Source organism: Amphibalanus amphitrite, unplaced genomic scaffold (genome assembly GCF_019059575.1).
Source record: "Amphibalanus amphitrite isolate SeventyFive unplaced genomic scaffold, NRLGWU_Aamphi_draft 000056F_arrow, whole genome shotgun sequence".
Classification (NCBI taxonomy): domain Eukaryota; kingdom Metazoa; phylum Arthropoda; class Thecostraca; order Balanomorpha; family Balanidae; genus Amphibalanus; species Amphibalanus amphitrite.
This window is the reverse complement of record NW_024881552.1, coordinates 766,805-788,267: the sequence shown is the minus strand read 5'-3', so window position 1 is coordinate 788,267 and position 21,463 is coordinate 766,805. Positions and strand designations below refer to the sequence as shown.

At 49.8% G+C, this 21,463-nt stretch overlaps 2 protein-coding genes across 19 annotated transcripts in view; one reads left to right on the top strand and one right to left on the bottom strand.

Annotated features, from left to right (window-relative positions):
• The first annotated feature begins 5,485 nt into the window (after nt 1-5,485).
• Nucleotides 5,486-16,745, top strand: LOC122378197 (BTB/POZ domain-containing protein 9-like). Of its 4 annotated transcripts, XM_043358987.1 has the most exons (12): nt 5,486-5,538; nt 5,998-6,018; nt 10,144-10,495; nt 10,886-11,116; nt 11,433-11,582; nt 12,087-12,339; nt 12,663-12,747; nt 13,492-13,611; nt 13,891-14,000; nt 14,382-14,571; nt 14,926-15,112; nt 15,419-16,745. In XM_043358987.1, exons 3-12 carry the CDS (start codon nt 10,163-10,165, stop codon nt 15,647-15,649), a joined length of 1,890 nt encoding a protein of 629 aa, XP_043214922.1. In that variant the 5' UTR covers nt 5,486-5,538; nt 5,998-6,018; nt 10,144-10,162; the 3' UTR covers nt 15,650-16,745. The 4 variants fall into 4 exon arrangements, with proteins under 4 accessions (XP_043214922.1, XP_043214921.1, XP_043214923.1 ...); XM_043358986.1 differs by lacking the exon at nt 5,486-5,538 and having other exon boundaries at nt 5,998-6,106; XM_043358988.1 differs by lacking the exons at nt 5,486-5,538; nt 5,998-6,018 and adding an exon at nt 6,198-6,409.
• Nucleotides 16,746-16,836: 91 nt separating this feature from the next.
• The window catches only part of LOC122378196 (translation initiation factor IF-2, mitochondrial-like), a 40,303-nt gene continuing 35,676 nt past the window's right edge, over nt 16,837-21,463 (bottom strand). For all 15 annotated transcript variants that reach the window (XM_043358976.1, XM_043358980.1, XM_043358974.1 and 12 more), the window contains 7 exons: nt 20,755-20,959; nt 20,153-20,301; nt 19,614-19,699; nt 18,859-18,996; nt 18,318-18,482; nt 17,727-17,867; nt 16,837-17,194 (listed from right to left, as the gene is read on the bottom strand). In XM_043358976.1, coding sequence (XP_043214911.1) covers nt 17,022-17,194; nt 17,727-17,867; nt 18,318-18,482; nt 18,859-18,996; nt 19,614-19,699; nt 20,153-20,301; nt 20,755-20,959 — 1,057 coding nt within the window. In that variant the 3' untranslated portion in view covers nt 16,837-17,021. The remainder of the gene's footprint in view (nt 17,195-17,726; nt 17,868-18,317; nt 18,483-18,858; nt 18,997-19,613; nt 19,700-20,152; nt 20,302-20,754; nt 20,960-21,463) is intronic.

Genomic DNA, 21,463 nt, shown 5'->3' with positions numbered 1-21,463 from the left:
AAAAGAACTCACCAATATGCACAAAAATTACGGCATATATAGTCCAAAGTAACCTCCATCGAATGGTGGTAATCGCTATTCATGACACTTCTGCGTTTTTGGTACAGCGGCCACATTGATATTCAAATGCCTATCTCGCTTATGTTAACACTGACTGACTTGGATGAGTATAACTCCAAAAGTACATCTCCGAGCTCGTTAAACTTTTAGTGGCACGTTTGCAAGGCCCTGGGGCAGTTTTTGGTCAAGTGCCTACCCATGACACCTTCTCAATACTTTTGTACGCGGGTTTGAAAATTTGATATCTTTGGTGATACGGCCAAAGTCAACAAAAAAGAACTCACCAATATGCACAAAAATTAAGGCATATATAGTCCAAAGTGACCTCCATCGAATGGTGGTAGTCGCTATTCATGACACTTCTGCGTTTTTGGTACAGCGGCCACATTGATATTCAAATGCCTATCTCGCTAATGTTAACCCGCGCCCTGATGGGGGGGGGGCATTTTGGCCCCCCCCCTGTGGTTTTTCTTTAATAGCGAGAAAACGGCGGCGCGCAGCGCCGCCAAATTTTGGGTACCTTACCGGGCATCAATTTGACACCTTCACACAAAATTTCAAGTCACAGGTCACCTCAGGTCAGGAGTTATTGAGGTCAAACTGAGGTCATGTTCGAGTAAAAATGAGCAAAAAACATGACATCTTGAAACGCTCACCAATTCTACAGTTAACAAGCAATTTTAAAGTTCTTTATGTGGTTGTGTAGAGAAAAGACGGCGCTACAAAACTGCTATCTCGGATTTTCGAAATTTTGGGATTTTGACCCCAAAAAATCCAAAAAAATTGATTTTTTTAGAAAAACTCAAAAAATTTCCGAAAATTTTTCGAATTTCGAAAAAACCGGAATATATGTGATAGTCCCTGCGCTCTTCGATATACATACCAAATTTTAGATCGATACCTCTTTTTTTTTGGCCAAGTTATAGCGAAAAAACTGTTAAAAATTGATGACGTCAAATTTTTGAACTCAATTTTTGGCAATTCTAGAGCTCGTAGCGCAAAACGGAGGCCACCATTGAACTCTCCGTGACGAGCTGCATCGAATCGATACCCATTTTATGCAAAAATATCAACTTTGAAATTTGACCTAATTTGACCTGACCTTGACCTGACCTTGACCTGACCTTGACCAAAACGTGACCTAAGCTGGCCCTAAAGTCTGTCTGACCCACATAATCGCATTTGTCATGTAAAATGGACCATAAAACATGTATCACACGACACTTTCATATTGTGACCCCCCAGTGACCTGACCTCTGTGACCTGACCTGGTATCAGTGACCTCAAATAGCAAAATATGTGTTTGAAGAACATTTCCCCATCGATTATTTTCAATGAAATGCATTTTACACGATTCTACAACGCATTTCTTGAAATGCCTGTAAACGGTGAAAATTCGACCTTTGACCTGACCTGTGACGTCATCGGTTTGACCGAGGTCAATGAAATTGGGTCACAAGGTAGTTCCCCGTTGGGGCTATCCAACACCGTTTACCGCTTGTCGCTATGTTGCGTGGTTCTCGAGATCTGAGGGGGGGGCCAAAATGGCCCCCCCCCCCCATCAGACCACGTTGCTCGGCAGACCCCATCTGGGCGCGGGTTAACGCTGACTGACTTGGATGGGTATAACTCCAAAAGTACATCTTCGATCTGGTTAAACATTTAGTGGCACGTTAGCAAGGCCCTGGGACAGTTTTTGGTCAAGTGCCTACCCATGACGCCTTCTCAAAACTTTTGTACGCGGGTTTGAAAATTTGATTTTTTTTTTTTGGTGATACGACCAAAGTCAACAAAAAAGAACTCACCAATATGCACAAAAATTACGGCATATATAGTCCAAAGTGGCCTCCATCGAATGGTGGTAGTCGCTATTCATGACACTTCTGCGTTTTTGGTACAGCGGCCACATTGATATTCAAATGCCTATCTCGCTAATATTAACGCTGACTGACTTGGATGGGTATAACTCCAAAAGTACATCTCCGATCTTGTTAAACTTTTAGTAGCACGTTAGCAAGGCCCTGTGACAGTTTTTGGTCAAGTGCCTACCCACGACGCCTTCCCAATACTTTTTTACACGGGTTTGAAAATTTGATATCTTTGGTGATACGGCCAAAGTCAACAAAAAAGAACTCACCAATATGCACAAAAATTAGGGCATATATAGTCAAAAGTGACCTCCATCGAATGGTGGTAGTCGCTATTCATGACACTTTTGCGTTTTTGGTACAGCGGCCACATTGATATTCAAATGGTTATCTCGCTAATGTTAATACTGACTGACTTGGATGGGTATAACTCCAAAAGTACATCTCCGATCTTGTTAAACTTTAAGTGGCACGTTAGCAAGGCCCTGCGGCAGTTTTTGGTCAAGTGCCTACCCATGACGCCTTCTCAAAACTTTTTTTACGCGGGTTTGAAAATTTGATATCTTTGGTGATACGGCCAAAGTCAACAAAAAAGAACTCACCAATATGCACAAAAATTAAGGCATATATAGTCCAAAGTGACCTCCATCGAATGGTGGTAGTCGCTATTCATGACACTTCTGCGTTTTTGATACAGCGGCCACATTGATATTCAAATGCCTATCTCGCTAATGTTAACACTGCCTGACTTAAAGGCCAATAACTCCCAACATACATCACCGTTCTCTTTCATCTTCTGGTGACACGTTTGCAAGGCCCTAAGGCAGTTTTTGGTGTAGTGTTTACCCATGACGCCTTCTCAAATCATTTGTACGCGGGTTTGAAAATTTGATATCTTTGGTGATACGGCCAAAGTCAACAAAAAAGAACTCACCAATATGCACAAAAATTAAGGCATATATAGTCCAAAGTGACCTCCATCGAATGGTGGTAGTCGCTATTCATGACACTTCTGCGTTTTTGATACAGCGGCCACATTGATATTCAAATGCCTATCTCGCTAATGTTAACACTGCCTCACTTAAAGGCCAATAACTCCCAACATACATCACCGTTCTCTTTCATCTTCTGGTGACACGTTTGCAAGGCCCTAAGGCAGTTTTTGGTGTAGTGTTTACCCATGACGCCTTCTCAAATCATTTGTACGCGGGTTTGAAAATTTGATATCTTTGGTGACACGGCCAAAGTCAACAAAAAAGAACTCACCAATATGCACAAAAATTACGGCATATATAGTGCAAAGTGACGTCCATCGAATGGTGGTAGTCGCTATTCATGACACTTCTGCGTTTTTGGTACAGCGGCCACATTGATATTCAAATGCTTATCTCGCTAATGTTAACATTGCCTGACTTAAAGGCCAATAACTCCCAAAGTGCATCTCTGTTCTCTTTGATCTTTTAGTGACACGTTTGCAAGGCCCTGGGGCAGTTTTTGGTAAAGTGCTTACCCATGACGCCTTCCCAATACTTTTGTACGCGGGTATCAAAATTTGATTTTTTTGGTGATACGGCCAAAGTCAAGCAAGCTCGTTAAAGATTTGGGCTACGTACAAATTGAGAAGGCGTCATGGGTAGGCACTTTACCAAAAACTCCCCCAGGGCCTTGCTAACGTGCCACTGAAAGTTTAACAAGATCGGAAATGTACTTTTGGAGTCATACCCATCCAAGTCAGTCAGTGTTAACATTAGCGAGATAGGCATTTGAATATCAATGTGGCCGCTGTACCAAAAACGCAGAAGTGTCTTGAATAGGGACTACCACCATTCGATGGAGGTCACTTTGGACTATATATGCCTTAATTTTTGTGCATATTGATGAGTTCTTTTTGTTGACTTTGGCCGCATCACAAAAAAAAATCAAATTTTCAAACCCGCGTACAAAAGTTTTGAGAAAGCGTCATGGGTAGGCACTTAACCAAAAACTGCCCCAGGACCTTGCTAACGTACCACTAAAAGTTTAACAAGATCGGAGATGTACTTTTGGAGTTATACCCATCCAAGTCAGTCAGCGTTAACATTAGCGAGATAGGCATTTGAATATCAATGTGGCCGCTGTACCAAAAACGCAGAAGTGTCATGAATAGAGACTACCACCATTCGATGGAGGTTACTTTGGACTATATATCCTGTAATTTTTGTGCATATTGGTGAGTTCTTTTTTGTTGACTTTGGCCGTATGACCAAAAATATCAAATTTTCAAACCCGCGTACAAATGATTTGAGAAGGCGTCATGGGTAAACACTAAACCAAAAACTGCCTTATGGCCTTGCAAACGTGTCACCAGAAGATGAAAGAGAATGGTGATGTATGTTGGGAGTTATTGGCCTTTAAAGGGACCCTCCCACCTTCAAAAAAGTTAATGAATTGGCATGAAAGTGATGTCGCTCGGTTCAGAAAGAGCAAAAACGAATATCTACCAAATTTCATCGAAAAAATATTCACCGGTTTTCAAGATATTAGACTTTTCCTTTTGTTTACTTTTTGGGATCTCCGCTGTTCCTAGCGACTTTATATGAAAGTGCGGCATTTGTTGCGCGCAAAGCAGCATATACCACCGCGTGCTACAAAACGTTTTAGTCAAATTAATGACGGACGTTCGAAAGCCTGATGACGTCATCAGACTCCCGTAATGGTTAAGAGATAGGGACCACGCTGGTCCCACCCTGCAAGTAAAGGGAAGAAATTTCTTGAACACCATAAAGCTGCGGGCGTTGCGACCAGGATGAATGGTGGTTTCTGAGCCTGGCCGCAAACTTGGCTATCTCAACTCAAAACTAATGTTAAGGTGGGAGGGTCCCTTTAAGTCAGGCAGTGTTAACATAAGCGAGATAGGCATTTGAATATCAATGTGGCCGCTGTACCAAAAACGCAGAAGTGTCATGAATAGAGACTACCGCCATTTGATGGAGGTCACTTTGGACTATATATCCTGTAATTTTTGTGCATATTGGTGAGTTCTTTTTTGTTGACTTTGGCCGTATGACCAAAAATATCAAATTTTCAAACCTGCGTACAAGCGATTTGAGAAGGCGTCATGGGTAGTCACTTCACCAAAAACTGCCCCAGGGCCTTGCAAACGTGTGACCAAAAGATGAAAGAGAACGGTGATGTACTTTGGGAGTTATTGGCCTTTAAGTCAGGCAGTGTTAACATTAGCGAGATAGGCATTTGAAAATAAAAATGGCCCCTGTACCAAAAACGCAGAAGTGTCATGAATAGTGACTACCACCATTCGATGGAGGCTGCTTTGGACTATATATCCTGTAATTTTGGTGTATATTGGTGAGTTTTTTTGATGACCTGCCACTATATGACCTTGAATGACCTTCAAAAGGAAAACAGGTATATCTCGTAAACTATTGAGTGTCATGTATTAAGATATATATTTTCAGAATCAGGGCCTTCCTGGCTACACGATGGTAGCCAAAACTTTGCATTTGGTGAGTTTTTTTGAATGTGCATTTGAAAGTGAATCTGAATATCATAGCACTTGATGCACGTGTCTGTCCGTTGGGTATGGGACGGGTGAATTGATTTTAGTTGAATTAATGGGCCTGTTCCAGCGCCTCCAGAAACCTCCAGAAAGCTCCAGAAAGCTCTAGAATTCTCCAGAGAGCGTTCCAGCGCCTCCAGAAAGCTCCAGAAAGCTCTCGCCAAAGCTCCAGAAACCTCCAGTAGCCTCCAGAGAGTTGAGAGGTCCAAATTTCTCTGGAGGCTCTGGTCTACAATTATGGCGCACATGTGACAATCACGAATGTAAACAAAGGACATTTGACTGATAATTTTACAACTTGAATGTAAAGAAAATTACATTGCTATAATTTTATTTATCTTTTTAACTAAAATTGAAAACAAATTTTGCGTTTCAAGAGAGAACAATCGTCATTCTTTTGGTATCTATGACACCAATCTCCAGAAATCTCCAGATTGCGTTCCAGCGCCTCCAGTAAAACCTCTGGTAGAGCCTCCAGTCAAGAATTTATTCTGGAGGCGCTGGAACAGGCCCAATTTGTGATTGTTTCTGATTGTGAGTACAAACAGGCATTTACATTCTCTCGTAACCTTACCATTCACAAACTTCCTCCTTCCCTCCCTTCACAAACATCAATTTACCGGTAAGTTTCACTGTCATTTATGTGTCTTAACGTAAATTCATGGGTTTTTTCCCATATTCATGGCATAGTACATGGATATGGGTTTTCCCATGTTGTCTTGCTGTAAAAGTGGCCACCGGTCTTAGTTAGGACGGCCGGTTTGTTTTGCGCGGCGTAGTTAGGTCGCCGCCCTCCTCGCGAGGCCGGTAACGTAAGTTAGGGCCACTAAAAAAAAAAAAAAAAAAAAAAACATTTTTTGCTGTATGATATGACTTTTCATTACTCCGTTTCCGTTTTCAATTTGAAATGGCTGCTAAGTGCTAGGCAAGGCTATAACCGTGCTAGGCTTGTTTTTTGTTGCAGACAGAATCCATGAATATTTTCTATTTCGTCTTACAATCCTAGTAACCTGCTGGTTATATGCGTAAGCCGTAAATGGGATGACATTCTATTCCTTTCTATGACCATTCCTTTTTGTAATATGCATGCTTTTTATGAGTTTTCTACTGCATTTCAATTTCCTTATTACCTGTTAACTTGTGGCACTGATTGCAATGGCAGACGTGCATGTATCCCACACAACGACCATCCCAGACGACCAAACACGAAAATCAAGATGACCACGGGACTAGTGGCCTTAAAGCATGAAATTATCTTGGAAAACATTGTTTGTAAAAGCCTTCAAATGACCTACCATTCTTGCATTTCTTCAGAGTGGACAGTTCTGAGAAATTCCTTGAGAGTCAAGATCTATCACAGATCCATGATCCGGATCAGCCTCCATAATTGTTGATGAAATTAAATAAGCTTTAAGTTTTGGTGTTTAAAAATGCTCCAGAAAGTAGAACAGGAATCATGCAATCAATGCAGGAATTATTGCAGTCATGCACTAGCCATGAGAACCTTTTATAGGTACTTCATACTGCCAGTAACTATGACATATTTGGATACAGCAAGTGTAGAGGGTGGAATCTGAAAACAGGGTGCATGGGGCGATTTGATCAAGGATTTTGAAATTCGTTTGACCTAGTCACATGACAATTAGCCTGCTAAAGGCATCCAGAGGAATATCCCAATGTTCACGTGACAAAATGTGCCCTGTTTTCAGATTCTACTGTGTAGAGGCATGGATGGCAGATACAGATGCTTTCTTATGAAGTATGTAATTTTGATGGGCCTTCACATACAGAAGTTAGGGAATCTATGTGCTTAAAAACTCCAATCAGACTTGTGCATGGATCCGAGAAAATGGATCTGGGATCTGATCCCACGGATCTTGATCTCGGATCCGACGGGATCATAGATCCAGCTCTGTAATTTATCGAGAGATCCGTAGGGATCACAGATCCGAGTCTCATTTTTTGCTTGAGATCCAGTGAGATCATAGATCCTCACTTATTTTTTGTCAACACATATATCCCAAAAAGCACTTGTTTCAACTCACAAACGTTCTGTTTTGATGATTTTATGTGATCGCACGTCATAATCCATAGTTTTGTGTCACTTATTGGCATAGAAACCCTTTAAAAAATGATTTCAAATGTGGTGCATGGTGGGATCCACTCAGATCGTAGATCCATGTTCGTAATTTATCGTCAGATCATATGAGATCATAGATCCAAGATGTATTTTTCACGCCGGATCCGGTGGGATCATAGATCCCAACCTGTACTTTGCTTCGAGATCCACTGGGATCATAGATCCATCACTCGGAACCATGCACATGTCTGACTCCAATGATGCAGGCAGCATTGTGGGATAGACTTATGGCATTGGCATTGTTCATTTTTCTTATATATCATACATACAAGTCAACATATTATGCATCATGCATCTTAACCCGGCACCGCCTGGGCTATTTCCGTACCCACGACAGCCTGGGGGGGGGGGTCGGATCCGACCCCCCCCTGTTATCTCGAGAACCAATGGTCGTATCGAGCCCCGCGAGGCGGCGTTCGAAAGGTCTCTACGAGACCTTCCCAAAGCACTCTTAAGATTTTAAGATTGAGGTCAACTTTCGGGTCAAGGTCAGGTCAAAGGTCAAATTCAGGGGTTTTGCATGAATCGGCTTACGGACAGCGGAATCGATAGCTGCTGCTCGAAACTCACCAAAAATGACCTCAAAGGCCTAGTGAAGGTGCCATGTGCGTATAGGGGTCATACTAGGTACAGGTCAAGGTCAGGTCAGGTCACGAAAGGTCACGGTTTTCACTTTCTGCTACATGGGCGTGCGACACATGTTTTATGGCTTATTTTTCACGCCGAATCCGATGGTAATGGTTATATGTGACCCCAAGTCACTGTGCTGGTGATAAATGTGCATTGAAAGCATAAAAAATCGTTTATACTATACATAACTAAACGAGGGCTAAGAAAAAAAGGTCAATTTTTCAACTTTTTATTTTTGACATAAAAATGCACTTTTCTAGACGCGCTTTGTCCCAGGAATCTAGTGGTGCCATTTGTTTTTACATGCGATGTTCAGAAGTGCCTCTAATTCACGAAAATGCCTATGACGTCACCATGCCCTATGCATGTTGGAGCTATTTTTTACAATTTGGGGGTCAAAAATCAAGATAGAAAGTTGAAATTTGGGGCATCTAATGTTCTAATAGAGCTCTACAACATATATTCCGGTTTTTTGGAAATTCCCAAAATTTTGGATTTTATTAGCTGTTTTCCAAAAAATATAGTTTTTTGAATTTTTAGGGGTGAAAAACGCATTTTATGGAAAATCCGAGATAGCCATTTTAAAGAACTCGTTGAGCTGCGTCTTTTGATGTCCTTAATTTGCAAATTGCTTCAAACCCTGATTTTTGGCGATTTTTTAAACATTTACCGCTTTTTGACTAAAAACGCCATGTAGTTACGTCACTAAAATCGATATATCTCAAAAAATTTTGGAAATTTTTTCTTCAAAATTGCACAGGAGACGTCAAATTGATGGGGGAGAAGGTATGCCAAGTTTCAAGTAGATAGCGAAAGTGGTTCATGAGTTATTCAAGAAAAACGGAGGGGGGTCGGATCCGACCCCCCCCCAGGCGGTCGCGGGTTAAACATGCATCTCTCCTAGGCATATACATGGTCTGCGTGGGAATGCCTTTACTCATCTATAATGCCCATCACTTTTCCTTATTTCCCATTGCCTTGTAGGGCCTCCCTCTGGAGACTCATGCTGCCCATGCATACTTGATCTTATGCTTGCCTGTGTCTGAGAATGGTGTTTAACTCTTTCCAGCATTTTTTTTTTTTTTTTGTTGTTGTTGCCATCCTATCCCATCCAGATATGTTGGGTGTGGTCATCAAGCACTCCAGCAGTCCAGTTTCACTGGCATTCAATTAAGAGGGCTCTTGAGAATATCAGCTTGCATGCCAAGTTTCTTGGAATGCACCAGTGGGATGTTATTTTGGGTCATGTGTCTGATGTCCCCCTGTATTATTTTTGTTATTGTTGGGGCACAGCTAATGGATGCAGCATTTCATAGAAACTGGTCAATGAATTAGGTTACATGAATTTCGTGTTAAACTGAGCCTGCCTCTGGGACTGCGCGTGCGTTTGGAGTCTGCGTTTGGTTTTTTCGCGGGGAATTTCCACGCTGAGGAATTCCGCACGAAAACCCGAGGGATGTTCACGGGCCCTGTGTGCGGTCGGACCGCACACAGCCTCGAAGCTCCGCCCACTTCGTCCCTACGTCAGCCTTCCGTCACCGCACACAGCGATCGCTGTGGCCGGTCGGGACCGGCCACAGCGGACCGTCCACCGCACGCAGCCGTGACGTCAGAACCGCCTACCCATCCCCTACCCCCACGCCTGCTGGACGCACCGCACACACCGCACGCAGCAGTGTGCGGTGCCCGTGAACACCCCTCCGTTTGGGCATCGCGAAGCACGAGGAATCCCGCGGGATCCCACGAAACGGGCTTGCCCGAACGGCCGTTTTTGTGAGAAAATTTTCGGCGGGGATATTCCACGGGAAAAAAGGCACGTCTGAACGTGCGGCGAGACTGTACGAACCCAGCTACTGGAGGTGACCGGTTGTGATTGTTGTCGTTCTCAGCTGGTGAGGCGGCGCGCCGATGAGTGACCAGCACCAGGGCCTGGTGGCGCCGGCGGCGGCGGCCGGCCGCGGCGCCAGCGAGGTGAACCACGTCAGCCAGCTGTCGCAGGACCTGGCGCACCTGTGCCGCTCGGAGGAGTTCTGCGATGTGGTGCTCTCCGTGGAGGGGCACCGGTTCAGCGCGCACCGCGCCGTGCTGGCCGCGCGCAGCGAGTACTTCCGGGCGCTGCTGTTCGGCGGAATGAAGGAGTCGCGGGAGAAGGAGGTGACGCTGACGGGCGCCGCCGTCGGACCGTTCCGGGTGCTCCTCCAGTACATCTACACCGGACAAATGTCACTAGTCGGACTCAAGGTACAGCGTGGAGCGTGGCAGGAGGGGGCCGTGATGGTCATACCTCAAGCACAGAGAGAAATGTGACAAAAATGTGATTCGGTACGAGACTTGATATATATCAACTCCCATTCATCCATTCATTCGTCCATGCATTCGTTCATTCATTCATTCATTCATTCATTCATTCATTCATTCATTCATTCATTCATTGAACGTTTCTTGCACGATTCATTATTCTATTATGCCTATTGTCAGCATAGTTCAATAAAAAAGTCCTGCTTTATTCTGGACTGAATAGAGGCTAAAGCCAATGACCTGCCTGTTCTAATGGTGATGGTCAGGTGGTGACACCACTGTATCAGCCTGTCTGTCTGACCTGACTCGCCCCGCCCCGCCCCGCCCCGCCAGGAGGACACGGTGCTGGACATGCTGGGCCTGGCGCACCAGTACGGCTTCACTCAGCTGGAGGAGGCCGTCTCGCAGTATCTGGAGGCGGCCGTGCGGGCCGGTAACGTGTGCGTCATCTACGACATGGCCCGGCTGTACCGGCAGTCGGCCCTGCTCGACGTCTGCCAGAGCTTCATGGACAAGAACGCCGCTGCCGTGCTGCAGCACCCCAGCTTCTGCACAATGTCAGACGTGAGTGGAGCCCACTCGTGGGTGTTGAGGCTGACTTTGTGTGGGTATGCTATTCTTGAGATTATTCATAAAGTGAAATGTAAAAGATAATCGGCCAAGGATGAAGTTTAACACCAGTTTCAATATTATGGTTCATTGTAATAGTTGGGTTACTTGTCTGAGCATGCTGATCCACCTAAATCGTTAGAGGCGGCCGAAAACCGGTACATACATACGTGTAGTAACACTAGAAATCTTTAAGCGTTCCACTGGTCAGAAGTGGTGAAGCGATAACGCCCGTTTGTCTGACTGTGCCTGCCCCCTCCGCCGTCGACAGCAAGGCGTCCGGGAGGTGATCTCTCGCGACTCGTTCTGCGCCGCCGAGGTGGACATTTTCCGTGCGGTGAGCCGGTGGACGGCCGCCAACCCGGAGCTGGACTCGGCGCAGCTGCTGGCGGCCGTCCGGCTGCCGCTCGTCAGCATGCAGGTCAGTGACCGGTGGTAGAGGGCAGGTCAGTATCTGTTCAGTATTTGGCGGCGTGGCAGGACGTCAGTCTCGGGTGGAAGGGGACAGGTTAGTAATATAAACGCGATAGTGACGTTATATGTGACAGCGTGACGTTATGTGTTATATGACACGTTATAGTGACGTGACGACGGCGACTTTAGGCTGCTTAGGGGTGGTTTGCGGAGAGATGCTGGGGAAGGGGTGCTTTTTTGATGAGTATAATAATGGTATTTGTGCGTATTTGACAGTCGTATCCGTTCGTAACTTACGCATCTGTTCGATTTGTTTGTATCCGTATTTTTTAGTAACAGCGCCACTAACTGAACCTGTCTCTCCCCCAGGCAGGTTCAGTTAATACGAGAGAGATAAGCTAGAGACAGGCCCTCTTCAATAGGTCACTCTCCCCCAGTGCCTATTGAACCCCACTAACCCCACCACCAGTACCTGCCCCTGCTGCCCCTCTGATCCCCCCCCCCGCGGCAGGACCTGGTGAACGTGGTGCGTCCCTCGGGCGTCATCAGTCCGGACGCCATCCTGGACGCCATTAAGACCAAGGTGGAGAGCCGGGACCGGGACCTGCCGTACCGCGGCTGTCTGCTGCCGGACGAGAACGTGTGCACGCCGCGCCACGGCGCGCAGACGGTCCGCGGTGACATGCGCTCCTTCCTACTGAACGGAGACACCAGTGCGTTCGACATGGAGCGCGGATTCACCCGGCACGCCATCGACGACGCCTGTGAGTGGACGCGAGGGGAGGGGAAGGGATGAGGGTGGCAGCTGGGATGGCTTGACAGCTGTATTGTCGTTGGATGAATAGGGCGTATTTTCGGACCTAGGAATTGACATTCTATCAAGGTGAAGAACGAATTTGTTTCAATCCACCGGCTTCCATACGGCTATGCTTCCACAGCCATCAGTTGTTATATTTAAGCTTTTTTTTACGTTAACTGCTTGTGGATACGGATAGTCGTTTGGCACATAGTAAATTGTGCCAGAAATTTAACTTTAACCTCTAAATATATCACTTACATGTGATGTAATATTTGAGTTGTCTTCTAGGCTCTGACAACTGTATCGAGGTTCGCCTGGGAATGCCGTGTATCATCAACCACATCAAGATGCTCCTCTGGGACAAAGACATGAGGTAAATGCTCCTTGCCCGTCACTGATATTTACATCTTCGATCACTGTTGCCATTGAATCGATATATTCAGCCCTGCTGTCATCCCGCGGTGAATAGGTATTTATACACCGCGTTCCGTGCAGGACGTGTATGTAGTTTCCCACTACTATGTTTCAGCATCGCGTTGCAGACCTTGAAAGTCGCCGTAAGCCTGCCTCCCCTCCCTCCGCTGCGATGACAGTTGTCTCCGTATCTGTCAGATGACGGGCCGAGCTATTAAATCGCTCTCTGAAGCCCCGCCGTGCCCGCTCCTGTGTATGGCTGCCTCCAGCGCTGTCAGTAGGCTGCAGTGGATTCCGATCGGCCGGCCAGTCGGCGGCCGTGGTGGCACCTCCCCAGTCGACCTGTCCTGTACTGTCCGTACCGCTGAGCTGCTCTGTCCCCGTCCTGTCCACCGCTCTTGTCCTGCCCGGACCGCACTGTTGTCCTACCCGTCCTATGCGCTGCCGCCGGACGCTGTGGTTTTGTCCGTTCCGCTGTCCTGTTCCATCCCCTCCCCCCCCAAGCTAACTCCCCGTGGCTACAAAGTATCGTCAGTTTTCCTCTGGTTAAATTGGACGCAGCAGTGGCCCTCTACAGACCAATCCTTCCTTCCCACCTGTCTCTAACCCGCTCCCCCGCCGCCGTGCCGCCTCTGATCCCTCTCTCGCCGCTGTTCTGACGGCCGCCCGTGGCCATGTCTCTGATGACGCTGCTGCTGCCCAGGTCGTACTCGTACTACGTCGAGGTGTCCATGGACGAGTGCGACTGGGTGCGGGTCGTGAACCACTCGCGCTACCACTGCCGCAGCTGGCAGACGCTCTACTTCCCGCCGCGCGTCGTACGGTGAGTGACGGCTGAGACCGAGACTGAGTCAGTGACGGCTGAGCTCAGAGACTGAGGGTAGTAGCTGTACCTAGGATGGGCTAGTTATTAGCAGTGGGGTGATAGACGCTACCACTGTCGCAGCTCGAGTTTCTGGTGCTCTCGAGATTCTGGTGAGATTGTCATGTGGAGTGTGTAGTGCAGGACAGGTGTTCCATGTTTGTTTGTCCATTAATTTTGTGAACAGTTCAGCTCCAGTCGCTGACAGTCCCGTCCCCGTCTGTCTGTGTGTGTGTTTAGCTCGATCCGCGTGGTGGGCACCAACAACACGGTCAACAAGATGTTCCACCTGGTCTCCCTGGAGGCGTCCTACTGCAGCCGGCCAGAGCCCACCGAGAACGGACTCATCGGTAAGTGAACGGGATGGACGGGTCCACTTAGAACGGACTCATCGGTAATACAGGGGGATGAAAGGGGACAGAGCTGGAGCCTACTGGGGTCAGAGAGGGGACTAAGGGGAGGAATAGACATGCATAGGTCCATTGAAACTGTGAGGCCACATAATAGGTTGCGGGCGACTGGTGGCGACGTTGCAGCCTGGTTTGTTCACAAGCAGCTGTGCGGGTACCATGACTGGGGGGATTAGACTGACCATGTGTTTCTTGGTGATGCATCCTTAACACTAATGGGATTGATGTTATGATCTAACAGCGTATATTTTCATGTGACCGTGACCCTGTATTACCATTGAGCCCGCTCTGACCCCACCCCGACCTCCTCTGACCCCGCAGTTCCGCGTGAGAACGTGGCCACGCTGCAGCGCTCGGCCATGGTGATCGAGGGCGTGTCTCGGAGCCGGAACGCGCTGCTGAACGGTGACACGGACAAGTACGACTGGGACCACGGCTACACGTGTCACCAGCTGGGTAGCGGCAGCGTGGTGGTGCAGCTCGGACAGCCCGTCCTCCTCGACTCCATGAGGTGAGGGGATAGGAGAGGAGGGGAGGGGAGTTGAGGTGAGGTGAGGTGAGGTGAGGTGAGGTGAGGTGAGGTTAGGTGAGAAGAAGAGAAGAGAAGAGAAGAGGAGAGGAGAGGAGAGGAGGGAGTGAATGGTGTTATCGGTAGAGGATGGCAGCTGAGAGATGGGTGCGATAAGGGTATGTCGATGTCGGGTAGATACTTGCAAGTTCTTCGGACCCGTTCAGTTATAAAACGATTAACGACAATCATGTGCATTACGGGGAAAACATAGAGTATTGAACCCAGGATCCTCATGAGTGTCTGACTTGACCCGCGACTCCCCTACCCTCACTGTCCCTCTCCCGCCGCCGCCAGAATGCTGCTCTGGGACTGTGACGACCGCACGTACGGCTACTACATCGAGGTGTCGACCAACCAGCGCGACTGGACCATCGTCTGCGACCGCTCGCGCTCGCACTGCCGCTCGTGGCAGGTGGTCACCTTCAAACGGCGCCCGGTCGTCTTCATACGCATCGTCGGCACCAGGAACTCTGCCAATGAGGTATGCAGGGGGAGAGGCTATCCTGTCGAAGTAGAACGCTAGGTCGTGCTGTTTATCACGCAATCAGGCCCGACTATGGTGAGCGTAGTCGCAGGGATTGACTGTGTCACTCGACTTGTGTGGTGCGGTACAGTCTACCATTTTAGGCAGCTCTGCTGATTGCTTGTGAGAAATGGTATCCGATTAATGATACGTCATTAATCGGAACTCAGAAGTCGGCTGTACTTGCTGATATGGTGATTGGGCTCCTGTCTGTCAATGCCAACCGAGCTGAGAACTAACCCCTCGCTCCCTGCCCTCCGTCAGGTGTTCCACTGCGTGCATTTCGAGTGTCCGGCGCAGTGCGAGGTGGAGCGGCACACGGACGACCCGCCGGCCCCGGAGCCCGCCGAGGACGAGCCTGAAGACGAGCAGGAGGGCGCCGCCGGCCCGCAGACACCGGGGGCGGTCGGCGGAGAGAGGCGCTTCTCCTTCGAGCTCGAGCTACCGGTGGAGGAGGCAGCCGCCGCGGTGTTTGGCGATCAGTGCGAGCCGTGAGCGGTGCCGTGACGGTCAGTGCGAGCCGTGAGCGGTGCCGTGACGGTCAGTGCGATCTGGGAAGGGCCGTAACGGCACATCGTGACGGTCAGTACGTGCCGCGATGGTCACTGCGGGCCGTGACGGGGTTTCGTGACGGTCATCGGTAGCCGTGACGGTCGGTTGGATCTGTGATGAGCCATCAGAAGAGGAGAGGAGCGCGGGAGAGGTAGGAGGCGGCTCCCTAGTCAGTAATACGGTACAACGCTGCGTCGGGGACACTGAGACCCGGGCGGCGGCGGCTCGGGTGGGCCTAACTATGCACGGCGGACCCGGCTCGGCGCTACGTGTAGATCCGTTTTCATAATTATTTATTGGTTTGAGGGAGGCGGCGGTGGCTGGCGGAGGAGAGGTGCGGCGCGCGGAGTGGCGCCGAGAAGAGAGTACCTGGAGTAAGGTCGACCACACCCGGTCTCACTCAGCCCTCTCCCCGGGCGAAGCCAGGAAGAGAGGGTTCACCAGATGCATTATCATCGATATGGAGTGGCTGTAACACAACGAATAACTCGGCCCGCGGTAGGCGGGGCTGAAATTACTGAACCGGGTACATTATTTACATCTCACAGGATTTAATGGGACAGCTGACCCCACCAAACGGTTCGCTGTTTTATAATGTGCTTCCAACAAAGCAGTAGTATCCCTCTCAGTGGCCTCTATTTCTCAGAGCCGTTGAGTCCGCTGTGAATGGCGGCTTCCTTGCTGTGAATGGCGGGCTGGCCGCTGTGACCGGTGTTTTACGCCGGCTCGTCCAGTGCGCGGAGCTGCGGGCCGACCATCTAGTGCGAGGAGTGGTCGGTTATATTCTCATTCCCCTGCCCCGTGTGGGGCGGCAGCCTCAGTCGAGGCAACGAACGCTGTGCATGCAAACATCCCCAGTAGCTGGCCTGTTCGAACTGCGGCGCGGTGCCAGTGTCGGCGACGCCGGCCGCGCGTTCAGTCCCAAATCCGCCCGTGAGCTTTTCGTCTCTCATTCGTAAGACGCGTCTGGTGACCGGTCGTCCAGGCGTGTCACCTGTGCTCGCTAGTCTGATAATAAAAACAACTCTAGCTGCTAAAACAGACGTTTGAACCGGGAGATTACGGGTCAGCGATGGCAGACGGGGAATCTGGGAGCGGATACGTGCTTATATAACGATGAGCTTCACAGCTGAGTTTCACATGTCTATTGCAGTATCACCCGACATCGCGATCATTCCATTCTCACAATTGCAATAGCGCTCTAATTCGGCCGGTACGGTAACAATGACTGGAAACAATACACCGGCAGTTCAACACAGCACAATACCCCGTGTAACGGCCGCAGCCGCGCCCGCCCCCTCCCTCCCCTCCTCCCCTAGAATCCCGGGTCCCAGTCGGTGGTCTGCTCCCGCCTCACAGTTCGGTAACACACGAGTACATCTCCCGGCTGGAAGCGCACCTCGGGATCGGCCAGCATCAGGCCACACTCGACGTCCTTTTTTACCGTGTCCACCTCGTTCTTCAAGTGGCGCATTGATGACAGAGTGCCTGGGAAGGGGAGGGGAGGGTCACAGCTACGATACACCATACACCACCGCCTGACTGCCAGCAGCGTAATGAATCCTGAACGGACAGCGAACGCGGAACAATACGGAAACAAACCGCACATTGCTGACTGCGTTATTGGCCCCGGCCTGATTGTATTCCAGCCTTTGAACGCACTGTCAAGGTTTGTAGTGGCCCAGTCGCCTATGGCGAATGGCCATTATGGCCATTATGTGTAATACCAGAAACGAATTATAGTCACGGCATAACTTATCATTCGGCACAAAACTTGGGCACAAACATTCGCGTATACCCACGTTGCACATAACAAACTCTGCATGCTTCACTTTGCAATTTGTTCAATCTGCAATCGATAAAACAAACGCCGAATAAATAACCAACCTAACAGCAGACCTACTCAGGCCTGTCTTGCTACCTGCTGCCGTCCACCACCTCAAAACGCCCTCCCCTCATCACCAAGCGCCGGTGTATCATCACATACACTACAAACAGGGGTGTATACTATATAACTCACCGTCGTAGACCGTCTCGCCCTCTCTGACGAGTCGATACTTGTCGGCCTTTTTCAGCTGGCCCTTGGTACACCGACAGCCGGCCACGGGGATCTTGTGCTTCTTCTCCGTGACGACAAACTCCTGAAGGACGTTGGCCTCTCCTGGACAGGGGTACAGGCGCAGTGAGACGGTCAGTTTGGTGACGGTAACAGATATAGCCGCTGCAGGTGACAGCGTGGTGCGCCTGTACGTGTCAGTGGAAATTAATGCTAGGAACACGAGGGACAGGAAATAGGTTACCACACAAGTTCTGTGCGATAATTGGTATTATTATCATTAAATATACAGAGATGATATTTCGAGTACTCCTTTGTGAGGCATTGAAGAGCAATGTACTGGTGCAACGAACTAATCCAGTTATTGTTCCTCATGATACCACATCCACATGACCCTCTTACGCTAACACATGCCATTCCGTGCCCCAATCCCACCCACCCCTCCTCCCCACACCCGTTCCTCCTCCCTCCCTCGTAACCACCCCTCATCTCTACACCGATGCCTTTTCCCTTCCCTTCCATTAGTCCTCCCTCCCCTTCCTTTCCAGTGCGTACCTATGACCTCGTCCACCTCTTTGAGCGGCATCAGTTTGTTGAGCTCCTGTCGCACGTCATCCACCAGTCGGTATATGACGTTCACCAGACGAATGGGCGTGTTGTCGGACCGCGCACGGGCCGCCACATCGGGCGGAGCCTCCACGTTAAACCCGTACACCACAGCTGCAGGGGATAGAGGGATGTTAAACCCGTACACCACAGCTGCAGGAGGGGGATGTTAACAGTGCACAACAGCTGGAAGAGAGGACACGTTAAACCTGTACACAATTACAGCTGGAAGGGAGCCATTCAGCCTCAGCAATCGCAAAACTCCTATAACACAACACATAGTTACGTGTGTAGTTGTGTACCGCTAAAACATTTCACTCTACTGCTCCCAAACTCCTATACGCGGCACTCGGAACAGCCATGATCAGTGATCATTTATCACTGATCAGTCATGGGCCATGGCTCACCCCACCACCAGTGTTCGGTGATCCGGGCCGTGTTAGACTCGACCTTACGCCGACTGCCGGGCCCGGGCCGCCCGCGGACTGACCGTTGAACATTTTGGCGATGCTGACGTCACTCTCGGTGACGTTGCCGACGCCGTAGTGGACCAGGTCGAGCCGCACGTCCGACTCGTGGTACGTGTCCAGCACGTCCAGGATGGCCTCCACTGAGCCGTCCACGTCGCCTGGGAAAGGATCAGCCAGAAGTCAGAGTCAGAGTCGGAGACTGAGTCACCTCACGTCCAGGATGGCCTCCACCGAGCCGTCAACATCGCCTGGGAAAGGATCAGTCAGAGTCAGAGTCATAGTCAGAGAGTCACTTCACGTCCAGGATCGCCCACCGGGCCATCCACGTCGCCTGGGGCAGTCAGAGAGTCGGGGTCAACTGTCAGGGCCGGGTCAGAGTCACGAGTACGACACCCGGGTCAGAGTCAGGTCAAATCACAAGTGTCATCCCTGCATGTCCCTGCATGTGTCACACCAGTCGACCGGTGACACCGTGTCAGATAATTTCTACTTCACACCGCGGTATGCAACCAAAATACCAGCCGCGTCCCTCCCTCGGCTGTAGAGCCCTCCGTTCGCTCCCAGTTCGCTTCCGGCAGTGGCATAAACTCACAATGAAATCGTGCAGGCAATTGTGCAGGCAATTGTGCATCGCACTATGACTGTCCGGCTAAATGCCATCTGCTGATCTTTATTTAGCTGCGGAATTCAGTACTCGCAGTGCAGCGATTCCGTTCATGTGAAATCCGCTACATAACGTTCATCTGCCGCGGGCGGTAGCCGACCAGCACAGTACCTTTAACGATGACAGACAGTGTCGGACCCGTGTGCTCGTCGGTTATTTCCTTCTGACGTGGACCTCTGCTAGATGCTGGTCGGTACCTGGAACAACAAATAGCGAGATGTGATCACTGAAATGTGCGGACGAAACACAACCGGGAAAATAACACAAGGGCTGGAAAGGTCCATAGGTTTCCGTAGAAACCAAATAGGAGTACCCGCTTGTCGAGCTCCACCAACCCTATTTGCCTACATTATCATCAGATGCCGTCACTGTTTGCAGTCCCTAATTGAGCGCCCCGTCCACCTGACTTACCCTATGAATTCTATCTTCCCAACCCCGCCCACCAGCCCGTGTGTCTGCGCCCTGAATTTCCGTCCCCTCCACCATCCCTCTTCTGACCCGCCCCACTCCCCATAACGTCCCTCTCATACGACGGGCCTGTGCGCGCGTTTGAGTCTCTCCTCCCCCTCCCCACACGGATCTGAGCCCGCTCCCGCCTCTCTCTCTCTCTCTCTCTCTCTCTCTCTCTCTCTCCCCTCTCACACACAGACCTGAGGCCCCGTTTGAGTCTCTCCTCCCGCTCGGCTCGGTACTCTGACAGGTGCTTCTCGAGCCTCTGTTGCGCCGCCTCCTGGTCCTCCTGCGCCTTCCTGAACGACTCCTGGTGGTGCCGCCACGTCACCACCTCTTTGGCGTGTTTCTGCGGCACGGCGGAGCGACGGCCGTCAGTCTCGAGCATAGTGTTCAGTGAAGCACGGTGTTCAATGGAGCACGGCGCTCCGAGCACGGTGCTCCGGCATGCGCTCGGAATATTGCACAAACAATGGGACACTCGCAGCGCCGACTGCCGTGCGCTAGCGCCATTAGGTCCAATACTTGTAATGAGAGGGCTGGCGCGGCATTGCAATTCACTTTGATATGTTTGTATTCGTCGCATAACAGCAATTGTACGATGATTGCAGAACAAAAAGGCATCAATTTCGGCCTAGGCTATCATTCATTCAATACGCTGGACATTCGCTCAAAAATAATGCAATGAAATAGTGATGCTTTCAAGACCCTAGAGGGCTGTTTCGATGTGTCTCCCATTACAGTAGTTCCACTATAACTGTGTTTGTACAGTCAGACCGTGGAGCCACCGCGCGCGCCTCACCTCTGAGTCGACCTCGAGCACCTCGAGGCCGGCCGAGGGCAGCTCCTTCCAGCCGAGCACCTCGACGGGCGCGCTGGGCGGCGCGCGCTGCACCGGCCGGCCGGCGTCATCGAACATGGCGCGGACGCGCGCCCAGCAGCCGCCGGCCACCAGCACGGCGCCGCGGCGCAGCGTGCCGCGCTGCACTAGCACCGTGCTCAGCCGGCTGACCAGACAGACAGGTAGACAGATCGGCGGTCAGAACATCGTACTCAGGCGGCTGACAGATAGACAGGGGCGGTCAGACGGTCAGACATACAGACAGACATACAGACAGACAGACAGACAGACAGACAGACAGACAGACAGACAGACAGACAGACAGACAGACAGACAGACAGACAGACAGACAGACAGACAGACAGACAGACAGACAGACAGACAGACAGACAGACAGACAGACAGACAGACAGACAGACAGACAGACAGACAGACAGACAGACAGACAGACAGACAGACAGACAGACAGACAGACAGACAGACAGACAGACAGACAGACAGACAGACCAGACAGACCAGACAGACAGACAGACAGACAGACACACGGTCATACAGTACAGAATAGTGCTCAGATGGCTGACAAAACATACATACAGACAAACAGACGGTAATACAACACAATTAACGTTGCGACGGACTAAAATGGCGCGTACAATAATCAGTGGAGTGG